We start from the raw sequence: 16,748 nt of genomic DNA on the forward strand, positions 1-16,748 counted from the left end.
TACGTTAAAAAAAAAAATAAATAAATAAATAAATAAAAAAACAAGAATGCCGATGTGAGTCTAACAGATTTTTCATTTCTATATTATTTCGAAGGATATATTAATAAACCATCACAGTTTGTTGCAAAAAATATATGCAACTTCTTCATAAATAAGAATATACACATCTACACACATGCATAACGACGTATATATATATATATATATGTATATATGTATATATTACATGCAAGCGTATACCTCTTCGCTAACATCTACACATATGCATATTCCCGCATGAGTAAAAAACTATGACAAAAGATCTCGAAAATCAGTATGAACCCTTAAATTTGACAGAGATTAAAAGTAACATTCAGGATAAGAATATAATAGGTTATAGTGTAAACTTCACTATTGGTGGTGTACTATTTTTTGGAGGATTCAAAATAGATGTGGAAAAGGGTGATGGTGAAGGTAGTATATGTAATGATGCATATTTAATTCATATAAAAAAGGAAAAAGCTGAGTATGAAAACCTAACAAGCAAAGTTAAACCAACATTTAGGTGCTACCATAACTCTTGTACTTTGCTAGAAAAGTATGTCGTCATATTTGGTGGACTAAATAATGAAGTCCCATTTGTTGCGTTAAATGATTTATGGATTTTTAATAGCATAAACAAAACCTTTGAAGAAATAAAACATAACAGTGGAGCAGTAGAATCTTTAGAAAACAATATCAACAAAGATTCAGAAGTATATGACAATGTGAAATTAAATGAAGAAGACGATCACAAAAAAGTAGAAGAGGAAGAGGAAGAGGATGAGGAAGATGATGAGGATAATAATGATTCCATATTAAACAGTACACATTTAAAAAATCTAAAAAAATATTTAAGGCATGACAAAAATGAACATTTGAATCAGAGTAATTGTGTCGTTCCTGCCCCTAGGTATTTTTCTAGTTTAGATGTATACATATGTAAAAAAAAAAAAAAGGAAAAAATAGATCAAAAACAAGGGAAGGTGGAAGAGGAGGAGGAGGAAGAAGAAGAAGAAGAGGCGGAAAAAAAAAAGGAAGGGGACCAAATAAATATAAAAAATAACAGAATTGTTCTAAATAATGAAAATATTTATGAATATTTTAGTCTTATTTTATTTGGTGGATATGGTGGTTATGACAGAAGCAGTTTTAATGATTTATACGAATATGACATTTTAAAAAACGAATGGATTTTAAGATCTTGCAAAGGTAGCATCCCTTCACATAGATATGGTCACATTTCTTTTATAAATGGAAATAATTTGTTCATTTTAGGTGGAACAAATGCAGAAGTAAGTTTTAGTGATATGTATACCTGTAATTTAAAAACCAATGAATGGTCTGAAATTGATTTTTCTTATTCCTTTAACTCCTCAAAAGTATTCTGTAGAACTATACTCGTCGAATCGATAGATAAAAATATAATTTTCATTTTTGGAGGACACAATATTGTTAGTGATGATAAGGGGAACAGAAAAATAGAATATAATAACATTGAGTTGAATATGCTCAAATTGTATGATACGTTTAAGTTGGAAGATTTGAAATACAACGTTGTTAGGCTTAGAGAAAGCATGATAGATTCTACATTTACTGGAGTTGGAAATACCACCACATCAGTGGCTAGCTATGCACAAAATGGATCATTGATGAATAAAAATACCAATAGTATGAACCAAATAGACAAGAAAAAAATAACAGAAAAAAGAGAAACACAAGTAGAAGATGCTGCACCAAGTAATATTACATTCTGTTCTATTACTTACGATTTTGTTGAATCGAATCTAATTATTACGGATTCAAAAAAAAAGATTTATGTAATGAATATAAGTAAAATTATAGGACCTAAATATGCCATTTTTAATTTATTGCCAAGATATTGCAATATGGATGGCAATAAAAAAATATTATTGAAAGGAAAAGGGTTCACAAATGAAGGGAAAATAACTATAAAATATAAGTCAGAAGATGTAAATCTATTCAGTGAGGGGGTTTACATTAATGAAAATAATATTTATACAATTGTACCTAGTGCAAAAAATAAAATTAAAAATAATATTTGTGATGTACAATTATCTATCAATGATAAATGTTACACAACCAATAGTTGTGTCCTGGAGTACTATTACAACATAGATCTAAAGAATACTCTTATTTTTGGAACTGGTTTGTTAGAACCCATATGTTTAAAAGAATCAAATATATTTTTTTTAATAGCTAGAAATTCATTAAATGAAAATAAAAAAATTGGAGGGGACAAATTCGAAATATGTATCTCATATGAACAGAACAACCATCATCACAATTTGAAATACACCATATACGACCTTAGCAATGGTTTTTATATTGTTAAGTATTTTCCTTATGAAAAGCACACAGAAGAAAATGCTGCTACAGTTCCTTCTATTCATGGTGAAGAAACTGGAAATACTGCAGGGAATTCCAACTTAACACAGGGTGTCGGAAGTACCGATGGGAAAACTGGAGAAGAACCAAGTGTAAGCGTACCCGTGGAGGAGGGTTCAACTCTGATTATGGAAGGCGGAGGTTCACATGTAGGGATCAGCAAAGAGGATCTGGAAAAGGATAGAATCCATGACAGCCGTAGCAATGACAGCCGTAGCAATGACAGCCGTAGCAATGACAACCGTGGCAATGAAAACCACAGCAATGAAAACCACAACAATGAAAACCACAGCAATGGTAAAGGGTTTAATGAAGTTCCTTTAATGAACACAGGAACTGTCCACATCTCAGTGAAGTTGAAAGAAGAACATATTCGAAACAGCCCATTTGCCTTAAAAGCATACAACCTGGTACAAGAAAAAACAACGTTCGTCAAAAAATTCGTTAATGATAGATTAGAAGACTTAGTAAGAAAAGGGGAAAGAGTGTTTGACTTAATTAAAAACAAAGATATGAATATTGCTAACTTGATTGCGTTAAATAAAAATATTGAAGACTTCCTGCACAATTTCTCGAAATCCATATACGACATAAATGTAATCGAGCAGTACATACGCTATGGAACAATTGATGCAAGTAAAATAGAACAAATAATAGAACAGATGCATCTGGATGGAAATGTGGTCGATTCCTTTCTGGAAGATGAGTCTTCCATTGATAGACAGATTAATGATTTGATAAATGGAGAAAAAAACAAGAAGTCGTGTTCGTGGGGTAGCACAAATGGAGAAAATGAACAAACTGAAAAAAATACTGAACATGAATTGGATGAAGAGAAAGAAGCGAGAGAAGCACACGAAGCGAGAGGAACAAACGAAGCGAGAGAAGCAAACGAAGCGAAAGGATCGAAAGAAGACGGTAACCAAAATGAGCACACTTGGAAGAACATCGGAAAGAGCACTTTAAAGGTTAAGGACAATGAGAAAATTGCAGGTTATATCGAATCAAACAAAGTAAAAACTATAGACTATATTGACACTAAATTGCTGAAAAAAATGAAAAATTATATTACACAATTGAATAATGAGGAATCCAATTTGAGAAAGAGGAAGGATGATAAAAGAAGCAACAACGCTGATACAAAGACTTCAGCAGCCTCTACAGTGACGAATAATAATAATGTGCGAATGAAGGAGGAAATGGAGGAAAATTCTTACGAAGAATATCTACTCCAGTGTGAAGAAAACCAAATTGAAGTAATAAAAAGCTTGCTAACATTTTACTACAAACTAAGGTCTGTTTGTATTTGCAAGAAAGAAAAGGAATTGAAGGATGAATTTTTGAAGGAAGAGAAAGAAAGCATTAAAAAATTAAAATTAAATTTTAACAAATTTGTAAATATAAAAAAAAATTTAGAAATTTCAAGTGTCTATAAGCATAGCAATGGGTGTGAGAATTCACTAAAAGAGTTGGAGAATATGAAAAAATATTTAGCTGAAATTCAAGAAGAAACTACAAAGATAAAGCAGATTTCAGAAAATATAATAAAAATAGACAATGTAGAAGAATTAAATAAAGACATAGAAGTTTTGAATAACGAAATAAGCGAAATTGAGAAGCTATGGCTTTTTATTAAAAAGAAAGAAGAAGTTTTAAATGGATTTCTTTTTTCCACTTTTAAAGATTTAGACGTCGAAGATTTTGATATCGAAATGAAGAAATTACAAAACGAATTTAAAAAAATTAAAGTAGATAGAAAACATAATATATGTAAGGAAGAAATGACAAAATTAAAAGATAACACAAAGTTCATTTCTGTCATAAGTGAATTGAAAAAGCCCTTCATCAAACATAGACATATAAAAGAGATAGAAGATAACATAAATGAAGAAAGAGAAAAGGAAAATCAAGACCCAATCACTATTTTAATTGATGAAAATACATTAACAGTGTATTTTTACAAAATGAATGTAATGAAATACCAGGATACAATCGAAGAAGTAACGATAAAAGCTTACAACGAAAAAACTATTGAAGAAACTATTCAAAAATTTGAAAAATATTGGGATAAAATATACTTTAAAAATAAAAATTATAAAAATAATATAGTACTAACATACATTGATGATATGTGCATAGAAACTATAGAAGAACATCAAGTGACTTTACAAAATTGCTTTTCATCAAAATATTTTCTATTCTTCTCAACAGATTTAAACATCTGGCAAAAAAAAATCTCTAATACATATGAAGTTATACAATTACTCAAAGATATAGAAAAGTTGTGGACCTATCTACAAAATATGTACATTTACTCAGAAGAAGTAAAAAAAGAGTTGCCACTCTATTCTAAGTTCTTTCTAACCATAAATGATGAATATTTAGAAATGTTAAAACACATTAACACTAATAATAGCAAAGTTATCGAATTTTCAAATGAAGAAGGAATTATAGAAAAATTAGAAGAACTAAAAGTTAAGTTATGTAAAAGTGAAAAACCGCTAAACGAATATCTGGATTCAAAAAGGAAATCATTTCCCAGATTTTTTTTTATATCATCCACTGATTTGATCGATATTTTATCCAATGGAAATAGTTTCAAACTCGTTAATACCCATGTGCAGAAAATTTTCCTTTCTATCAGAAGGTTCGTTACTAGAAATGAGTCTCTCACTGAGTATGAGAAGCAAAATGAGGTTAGCCTTTTTCCTGCTGGAGGAAGCAGTGGAAATGGGGATACACAAAATGGAGAAAAACAAAACCTTGATAAGGAAGACAAACCGAAAGACACAGCACAAGAAATGAACTCGTTAGTAGAAAAGGATGATACCACAATCAAAGGGGAAGAACAGAACGAGATTATTACAAAACTTATTTCATCGTACGGAGAAGAAATATGCAACTTTCATGATCAGCTAGCTCTGAAAGGAAAAGTTGAATGCTACCTGAATGATATAATAAGACATATTAAACACACTTTAAAATATTACATTGCAAACCTGTTTAAGTTAAAACATGTATATAACAAGGAAAAAGAAAAATGGATTGATGAAAATTACTTGTCTCAAGTTTTTATCCTTTGTAACACTATCTTTTTTATACAAGATGTTGAAAATATTCTAAGAAAGAAGGATTCAAATGTTCATGAAGAGTTGAAGATGTATTACAAGAACCATATTATTCAACTAGAAAATGTAATTAAAAAGGTTCAGAAAAAATTGACCGTAAAAAATAGAATAAAAATTATGTGCATAATCACTTTAGATACTTTCTACAGAGATGTATTAGAAGTCATTTTGAAAAATAAAAATTCAATATCTGTAGATATGTTTGATTGGCAATCTCAAATTAGGATGTATCCATACTTTAAAGATAAAAGCAGTGATAATCATCTCCTCTCAATGAGAACAGGTAGGATATCGGATAATACTGACTTTGTACAGGAAAATGAACAGATAATCGGATCTACAAAACACAAGGACGAGGGAAATTCCCAAATTATTGCAGAAGATACAGAAGATGCAAAAGATGCAGAAAATGGAGAAGATGCAGAAGAACAGGAACAACTACAACATTCCGTTGTGCACAAGAGCGATGATGAAGTTTATAAAAAAGATTCTCGAAATTTTAAACAATTGTGTATAAAAATAAGAATAATGGATTGCTCTTTTAACTATTCTTATGATTATATAGGAAATTATCAAAGGTTAGTTATAACCCCTTTGACGAGTCGTATATATATAACTGCTACTCAGGCCCTGAGCTTATATATGGGATGTGCTCCTGCTGGTCCTGCAGGAACTGGTAAAACAGAAACGACAAAAGATTTATCCAGCTTTTTTGGAAAAAACTGTTACGTCTTTAATTGTTCAGATCAGTTAGACTATAAAAGCATGGGTAATATATTCAAAGGAATTGGTAGCACAGGATGTTGGTGCTGCTTTGATGAATTTAACAGATTAATCCCAGAAGTTTTATCTGTTTGCTCTATTCAATTTAAATCCATTCTAGATTGTAAACGCAATAACAATAATGTGTGTATAATTGGATCAGATGAAATCATTGTTAAAAAAAATTGCGCTGTTTTTATTACTATGAATCCTGATTATTTAGGAAGATCAAAATTGCCAGAAAGTCTTAAAATATTATTCAGACCTATCACTGTAATTATTCCAGATTTTAACAAAATATGTGAAAATATGCTCATGGCTGAAGGGTATGTAAATGCAAAATATCTGTCTATCAAGTTTACTACTTTTTTCGAATTAGCACAAAGTTTACTCAAGGAGAAACATTGCGATTGGGGGTTGAGAAGCATTAAGAGCGTTCTTACCAAAGCAGGGTTCCTTAAACGAGCTTATCAAAACATGGATGAAAATAAATTACTCTATTCAGCTATACACGACATTAACATTGCAAAAATATCCGCTTCCAATTGTCCAGTGTTTTCAGGGCTCCTCAATGATATATTTCTTTCCAATAAAGGGGAAGGGAAATCATCTGCTTCTTTGGAAATAGTAGACTCATCAAAATCGATTCCTTCAGAGGATAACCCAAATGAGAAGAAGTGCAAATCGCAAGGATCAGAAGAAGACACAAAAAACACAGAGACAAACTTAAGGGATAAACATAAAGATGGATTCCATCAGAATAAGATGGAAGAAGAGTTGATGGAAATATGCAAGAAGAATCACCTATTTGGGCTGAATTATTTTGTTAATAAAATTATACAATTAAACGATATTATTAATATAAGACATTGTGTATTCATCATGGGAGAAGCGGGATGTGGAAAAACAACATTGTTTAATATGCTAATGGAATATCAAAAGCAACAGAATTTAAAAACAGTGAGTATTAGAATAAACCCTAAATCTATCAGCATTGATGATTTATACGGTAATGTACATATCAAAACAAGAGAATGGAAAGATGGAGTTTTTTCGAAATATATGAGAAATTATTCCAAGAGAGATGATTGTGATAAAGCTTACATAATTTTTGATGGAAATTTAGATTCTCATTGGATTGAAAATATGAATTCAGTTATGGATGATAATAAAGTGTTAACCTTATCATCCAATGAGAGGATATTATTAAAAAATCATATGAACTTAGTATTTGAATTTAGTGATTTAATGTTTGCTACCCCTGCTACTATATCTAGAGCTGGGTTAGTTTATTTTTCTGTGGATACGAATGATATATGGAAGAATTATTTTCTATCATGGATTGATAAGCATGATAATTTTAATTCCACTGTTAAGAAATCATTTGAAAAATTAATGTATAAATATGTAGAGCCCACTTTTGCTTATCTAAATACAGTACAAGCATCTATTAAGGTATCTGCCATATCACATATCCAATCTTTGACATCTCTATTAGATATACTATTAAAGGATAATAATTACGAAAGTATTGAACACTATTTTGTTTACTCAGTCATTTGGTGTTTTGGTAGCTTTCTTGGTGAAAAAGAAAATGTAAATTACAAGAAATGTTTTGATAAATATTGGAAAAATACATTTAAAAGTATAAAAGTGAACAGAAAAATTAGCGTATTCGACTTTTACATAGAAAATAATAAATTTAAAGAATGGGAAGAAAGTGAAATAACGAATGAAGTAAATCCAAATCATTTGCTAAAAGATGATATATTCATCGAAACAGTGGAAAGCTACTCATATAAATATATAAGCAAATTATTTTTAAAATCCAACATGCCTATCCTTTTTATAGGAAAGACAGGTGTGGGAAAAACACTTTTATGTAAAAAAATATTAAATGAAGAAAAAGAACAATATAAAAGTTTCTACATGATTTTTAATTATTATACAAATTCTAAAAATGTACAATGCTTAATGCAAAGTTGTTTAGAAAAAAAATCTGGCAAACAATTTAGTCCTCCATATCAACAGAAATTAATTTACTTTATAGATGATATTAATATGCCCAAATGTGATGATTATAATACACAAAGTGCTATTGAATTATTGTGTCAATATATAGATACAAATTCATGGTTTGATTTAGAAAAACTAAATTTGATAAAAATATTAAACACCAAACTTGTATCTTGTATGAATTATAATAGAGGAAGTTTTACAGTAAATCCAAGATTACTTCGTCATTTTTTTATTTTAAATATGAATTTTCCAGAAAATAACACTGTAAATAATATATTTAGTGTACTTTTGAAAGGGTATTTTAGTAATTTTAAGCAGGATGTATCAGATTTAGTTCCGTCCATACTTAAATCCACCATTTCTTTATATTACAATATAGAAAAGACATTCAAAAGAACAGCTACATATTTTTATTATGAGTTTAATTTGAGAGATATTCACAGTGTGGTTAAGGGATTACTCACTGCTCAACCTAGTGTTTTTCAAGATTGTGATAAACTTCTCTTTCTTTGGCTCCATGAATGTGAACGGGCTTATTCAGATAAACTAAACAAAGTAGACAAAAAAAAGTTTAAAAGTATTATTGTAGATATAATCAAAAAGATGTATAACAAGTACGAAATTAATAAATTTGTTATGAAGAATTACAATGATTTGCTCTTTTCCAATTTCCACAAAGGAAATAGTGCTAGTAGTACTTATCACACTAAAGCTTACGACTTGTGCAAAAATATGGAAGAATTGAATGAATATTTAACAGAAGAACTAAACGAATATAACAATTTCTACAATTTAAACATTGTACTCTTTAATGATGCTATAAAACATATATGCAAATTAATCAGAATAATAGACAATTTAAAAGCTCATGCTTTATTACTAGGAATTGGTGGTTGTGGAAAAACAACAATATCAAAATTTTCTTCCTATATATCATCCAAAACATTTTTGGAAATGGATTTTTCAGCACATTGTACTGATAATGATATAAAGAAATATTTACAAAATATTTTCCACAAGTGTGCAATGAAAAATGAAGACATTATTTTATTTATAAAAGAAAGTAAAATACACGATAGTTTTTTTATCTACGTAAATGAATATATGTGTTCAAATAATATTATCGATTTATATACGAAAGAAGAAAAAGATTACATCATACAAAATATGAGGAACATAGCAAAATCAGAGGGAATCCAAGAAAATGACAATGATATATTTGATTTTTACATCAAAAAGGTAAATGAAAATTTACATTTTATTCTTTGCTTCTCTCCTACAAGCAATAATTTTAGGGATAAATCTAACAACTTCCAGTGCATACTTAACAAAACCATGATTGATATTTACGAAAATTGGGAATCTGATTCCCTTATGTGCGTTGCCCAGAACTATGTTAAAAACATTTACATGAACATCACCACAGGGGATATTGTCTTAAACGACGATTATTTAAAGTTGTTGAATCGTACAGAAAATATCAGTAAGGATTGTTCAACTAAGGCAGGGCAAATGGGAGAAACTATCACCACACCTGCTACTCAAGTGGGTGAAAGTGCATGCACATTGCCCGTAGCTCATGCCAAACCCCCTACAAACGAAGCTGAATATGTCAATCTGAAAGGAATTATAACAGAATATCTGAAAGAGTGCTACGAAGATCTTTTGGGCATATCATCCAACTACTACTTACATGAGAGGTCGCACATTTATATAACCCCGAAACTATACCTGGAGAGCATCAAGACGTACCACATGATGCTGGAGAAAAATATAACAAGCATAAGTAACAAAATGGACATGCTAAAAAATGGAATTACGAAAATGAATGAAACAAGTTCTAACGTAGAAAATATAAAAAATTGCCTGAAAGAAAAAAAAAAAATATCTGAGGAGAAAAAAGAAGCGGCCGAAAAGTATGCTATAGATATTGGGAACGAGAAAATGATTGTTAAAAAAGAAAGTGATTTGGCAGATATAGAAGAACAGAAGTGTTTGGAGATTCAAAAAACAGTATTGAAGCAACAAGAAGAATGTGAAAATGACATAACTCTAGGTATTCCACTAATAGAACAGGCAGAAGAAGCTTTGAATACATTAAATAAAAAGAACATACAAGAATTAAAAACATTAAATAAACCCCCACCAGGAGTAGAAGATATTACTGCTGCTGTTATGCAATTATTAGCAACAATTGACACAACTATAAGTGTGGACAAGTTTGGAAAAATTAAAGATGCCAGCTGGAAATCTGCTCAAAAAATGATGATAAATCCAGAAAAATTTATTTCTTTACTTAAAGATTATAAAAATAAAATAGATGAAAACTTAGTCCCAGATTGTAATTTCAAATATGTAGAAAATTTAATTAATTTGCCACATTTTAATAAAAATGCGATTCAGAAAAAATCCAAAGCTGCTGCAGGTTTAGCTGAATGGGTTCTAAATATTACATCTTTTTATAAAATTATACAAAACATTTTGCCAAAGAGAATACTACTAGATAATACCAAAAAAAGTCTAGAAGAAGCAAATGAAAAATTACAAATAGTACGTGAAAAGGTACAATCCCTCAAATCTCAGTTAAGCACTCTCATAAGTCAATATGATCATGCACTTTACGAAAGAGATCTTGTAATTCTAGAAGAAAAAAAATTAAAAACCAAATTAGAATTATCTATCAGATTGATTGACGCTTTAAGTAGTGAACAAATATCATGGTCTAATCAATATGAAACTTTGAAAAAAAAAAAAAAAACTATCTTAACAGATATATTGTTGTCTTCCACATTTGTGACATTCTGTGGAGGATTTACAAAAAAGTATAGAAACAAAATAATGACCAAGTGTGTTGAAACGTTAAATAGGAAAAACCAAATTCAAAATAACATTTTTAACGAAATGTTCAAGAAGTTACATAATGGTCATGAAAAGGAAAGTATCAACAAGGGAAATTCTGAGAAAAGATCAATGGAAATTCCATCTGCAGTTAAGATTGGAAGAGACTGTGGGAACAACGCCACTGTTGTGGATAACGGTGCTAATGGAAATGTTGGAATTTGCCATAACGCAGATTTACACAATTTGTCTAAAACGAGAGAAGAAAGTGCACAATGTGCAGATGGAGCGAAAGAAGATATAATATATGATATTTTTTCTGTAACTAACTTCAATTTAGATCTACTTATAAATGAAGAAATTTTATCAAAACTGAGCAAACAAGGATTAACTTTAAATTCAGTGTGCATAGAAAATAACTTAATACTAGAGAACAGTGAAAAATTCCCTATCATTATAGACCCACAAATGGAAAGCTTGAAATGGTTAATAAATAATCAAAAGGAAAAAAGTGAAAAGTTAATTATAACAGATATTAATGATAATATGCTGCTGAAAAAAATACAGGAATGTATATCATTTGGATATTCAATAATTATAGAAAATGCAGATGAATATATTGATAATACCTTGTATAATATTATTTCTAAAAATATTATTAAAAGAAAAAATAATTACTATATTAATATAAATGATAAAGAATTTGTATTTCATCCATCTTTTTATATTATTCTACACACTCAATTATCTAACCCACATTATCAACCAGAAATTCAATCAGCTTGTTCTCTTATTAATTTCACAGTAACTCCTGATGATTTAGAGGAACATTTATTATCTATAACTTTACAAAATGAGTTTAATCATTTATCCAAAAAAAAAAAAAAATTGTCTTTATTAAAATATGATTACATGTGTCAGCTGTCTTTTCTCCAATCCTCTATATTGCAAAAATTAACCAATGCCAAAGGAGATATTTTAGAAGATGTATCATTAATAGAAAATTTAGAAAAAACAAAATTACTTAGTGAAAACATTGCAAAGAAGACAGAAATTGTTAAAAATACTGAAGTACATATTAATACCATTATTAATTTATATAGACCTTTGTCAAAAAGAGCAGTTATGTATTTCTTCGTTCTACAGAAACTCAAAAATATACACTCATTTTATTTTTATTCCTTGGAAATATTTTTAAAAATATTCATTAAGTGCCTCAATGATTGTTCTCAATTCAGGCCTCCAAACAGTGGTCCAAACGTTAAGGAAAAAAAAAAAAACAAAAAGGTTCTAAAGGGGCCAGGGTCGCATAAAAGCAGTGATATGCAACAGGAGAAAGCGAGAGAAGAAAACTTGGAAACATATAAATTCGAACTGGAGTCTCCAACGAATGCAGCCGTAAATGGAGCCACAAATGGAGCCACAAATGGAGCCAAAAATGGAGCCAAAAATGGAGCCACAAATGGAGCCAAAAATGGATCCACAAATAGAGCCACAAATGGAGCCAAAAATGGAGCGCGATTATCGGTTGAGTCATTCGATCCAGAGCCTGACCCTTCAGAAGTGGAAGAAGAAAAAATAAAAGTTCTGGTGGAAGAGGAAAAGCAGAAAAACGGGTATAGTTCACAGAAAAAAAATGAGGATCCCGAAATGGAAGGTCTAGAAAGGTGCAAAATATTAGAGGAACAAAATTTGGATGAAGACGACCTGGGTGAAGAAGACCTGGGTGAAGACGACCTGGGTGAAGACGACCTGGATGAAGAAGACCTGGGTGAAGATGACTTGGATAATGAGGATGCGAAAAATGAAGGAACGAAGATAGATAAGAACGAGGTGGAGAAGAGGGTGAACGTGCTGATAAGTCTTCTAATTGAGAAGATGTGGATGTACATCGACAAGGGGTTATTGGAGAGAGACAAGTTAATCGTGAAGTGCCTAATTATGCTAAACTTGGAGAAGCTGAACGGTAAGATTAACCAAGAAGAAGAAGAAGTGTTTATAAACCCTAAATATAAGTTAAAAATGAATAAAAAGGAAAATGAACAACATGTAGAAAATAGATTAATGAACAAATCATTTATTAGTGAAGATTTATATCAGGATTGTAAAAATTTAGAAAATTTGAAAGACTTTGAAAATTTAACAGAAAGTTTAGAAAGTGAAAGTATGTCATGGAAGCAATGGTTTCTGAGCGACAAGGTAGAAAATGAAGAACTTCCTCGAAAATACAACAACTTAAAGGACTTTTCTAAACTGCTATTAATAAGAGTATTGCGTAAAGATAGATTTCCGATAGCTTTAAAAAACTACATTAAAGCCAATATTAAAATGACGAATGATGAGAAAAATACATGTTCACTTGGAAAAATACTAGAAGAATACATCGACAATAAGACACCTGTTTTGTTTCTCTTAACCCCTGGCAATGACCCATCCAAAGATATAGAAGAATACGTTGAAAAGTTAAAAAAGGAAAAAAAAAAAGAAAAAAAAAGTGAACATAATGAAGAAAATGAAGGCAAAAATGGAAAGAACATTGGAGGTAAAAGTGAAAATGAAAATGAACTTGAAGGTGAAAATGAAAATGAACTTGAGGGTGAAAATGAAAATGAAATTTCATATGTAAACATATCTATGGGACAAGGCCAGGAAGATATTGCTCTAAAGTACCTTAAAGAAATATCCAAAACTGGAGGATTAATATTTTTACAAAATATTCATCTGATGACTAAATGGTTAAAAGAATTTGAAGAAAATTTAGATAAAATACTTGCGGATGCTCATCCAAACTTCCGACTATTCCTATCATCAGCAATTCCTTTGGAAAAAGACACAAAATTATTACCTGAAAAATTGTTGAAAAAGTGTTTTCGAATAAATAATGAAAAATCTTTTAGTTTAAAGGATAATATTAAATCTTGTTTAGAAAAATTTGAAAACAAAGACTATGACGATAAACTGAGAAATGTCATTTTTGGTCTATCTTATTATCATAGTTTATTATTGGGAAGGTTTCTATATGGAAAAATTGGGTTCAGTCAAACTTACTCTTTTAATGATAATGATTTGGAAATCTCTTTTAATATTATCAAGAGATATTTAAACAGCTACAATGCTTTTCCCTTAAGAGATGTGTTATTCTTGATAGGGGAAATAATTTATGGTGGTCATATAACAGACATATGGGATAGGAGAATAAATAAAACGTATATTAAAAATATACTCAAGGAGATATACAAAAATGTTGTTTCGATTAATGAACGTGCTTGCCAGTTTCAACAAAAGATGGATCCTCAGGGTAGCGACTCTCACCTGAAGGGAGTAAGCGCCCAAGTGAGTTATCCAAATGTACGCAATGGTGTCGATAATGACGTTGATAATGATGTCGATAATGGTTATGATAATGATGTTCACAATGATGTTCATAATGATGCTGATAATGATGTTCACAATGATGTTCATAATAAGGATGATGTGTGCGATGAAATCGAGGGAAAGAACGATATAGACTCAAACGAGAGTGAATCTTCCATGGGAAACCATAAATTCCACAAGAGGAACAACAAAATAGGCGAAATAGACGAAGTGGACGAAATGGACGAACGAGCCATCCTGAAGAGCACACGAAATAACATATTGTTCGAGATTTTTAAATTCCCAGATTGCACCAAATACAACATTGGTCAGCTAAAAAAATATATTGATGAAAAGTTGAACAAAGAACAGACGTACCTACTAGGGTTACATGTGAATGCAGAAATTGAGTATATGAAAAATGAGTGTTCTAGAATTCTGCAGAATTTACAAGAGATTAGCAATAGAGAAATTTCCTCCACTGGTACTTATCAAAAGGGTGAAAAAAATGATAACAGTAAGGGTAGTAATACTGACCATAATACAGATCCTTCAAAGTGCTCAAAGTTGTCAGACGAAATGGGGCAAAAGAGGAAGGACAACAGCAGAAGCACCAACAATGGGGGTGGAAATGAAACAGAGGAAGGGGAAAACAAAGGAAGCAAAATTATATACGACATTATCAACCGTCTTCTAAACGAACTCCCTGAAAAGATCGACATACAGGATCTGAAAATTGAAGACTCTGAAACGAATACATTTATGATTATAGCATTGAAAGAAGCAGAAAAATTTAACATACTGATTGAATGCATCAATGATACATTAATTGAGATAAAGTTAGTCTTAGATGGTATTTTAAATATGAATAATAAAATACAGAATACTATTAAATCTTTACTATTACATAATATTCCTGATATATGGAAAAATTTTTCTTATCCTTCCAAGAAAAAATTAATGCCATGGTTTGAAAATTTTAAGTTGAGAATTATTTTTATAAAAGAATGGATTTCAAAAATACGAAATAATATATTTTTACCAAATTCTGTTTGGCTGTCTGCTCTATTCAATCCAATTTCTTTTCTCACTGCAATTAAGCAAAAATTTTCTCATGAAAATAAAGTTCCTATTGATAAGTTAAGGCTCAAATGGCACGTAACAAATATAACTAAGGTAGAAGATTTAAACAATAAAAACAACGCTTTATATATTCATGGTCTATTTCTGCAAGGTGCTTCTTGGGTAATAAATTCAAAAAATGACACATTCACATTTGATAAAGATAATTTAAATGATAACGTCTCTTATGGAAACATAGTCGAATCCATCCCAAAAAATATTTACTTCCCCATGCCACTTCTGTACGTTTACTGTATCACCAATGAGCAAGATGAACTCCTCAATCGCACCTTGGACTCCCACTATTTGGACACCCCTCTCTACATTACTTCAGACCGTGGAAATACTTTTGTCTGTTCGATCGATTTGAAGTAAGTCTCCTAGGGATGCTCGACTAGCGTGTGTGCCACGCTTTGGCACAATTTCTAGCTCCCCTATAGGGGCGGATGAGCTGCACCTATGGTATCATATATAGGCACATTCATACGAACAATTATAGGCACATTCATACGAACAATTATAGGCACATTCATACGAACCATTGCTGGAACATTCATACGAACCATTGCTGGAACATTCATACGAACCATTGCTGGAACATATATCCCCTCCCCCATTTGCTTCCTCCCACTGCAGCCTAGAAATTGACGATGTCGAAGACAAATGGATTTTGGCAGGAGTGGCACTGTTACTATCGGACGATTAGATTAAAACGCTTTCTGTTCTTTTCCTGTTTCGTCACAGGGCCTAAACGTTGTAAACCTCATCTCAATATGTACATACTTTTTCACTGTGATTCTCCCATTGAAACATCTGCATTTTTATGCTATATGAAGTTAAAAAAAACGAGTTTTGTAAAAACGACTTCAAATGATTTGACAAGGTTTTTTTTTTTTTTTTCTTTTTTGCATGCTGCATTTATTTTGCGTATTCCTCCATTTGATGAACAACTTTCTCTGACCAATTAAAAAATAACTCGGTTTGTTTATGAACAAACAGTTTCAATGACGAACATGACTAACATGACGAGCATGACTAACATGACGAGCATGACGAGCATGACTAACATAACAAACATAACGAACATTAACATTTAAT

At 30.6% G+C, this 16,748-nt stretch overlaps 1 protein-coding gene across 1 annotated transcript; it reads left to right on the plus strand.

Moving 5' to 3' along the window:
• Positions 1–290: 290 nt before the first annotated feature.
• PGO_091970 (dynein heavy chain) lies at positions 291–16,356 on the plus strand (the record flags this gene model as incomplete). Its single annotated transcript, XM_028687785.1, has 2 exons — positions 291–16,021; positions 16,287–16,356. The coding sequence occupies 2 exons, from the start codon at positions 291–293 to the stop codon at positions 16,354–16,356; spliced, it is 15,801 nt and encodes a 5,266-aa protein (XP_028543586.1).
• Positions 16,357–16,748: the final 392 nt, after the last annotated feature.

Source organism: Plasmodium gonderi (genome assembly GCF_002157705.1).
Source record: "Plasmodium gonderi DNA, contig: Chr09, whole genome shotgun sequence".
In the NCBI taxonomy this organism is placed as follows: Eukaryota; Apicomplexa; class Aconoidasida; order Haemosporida; family Plasmodiidae; genus Plasmodium; species Plasmodium gonderi.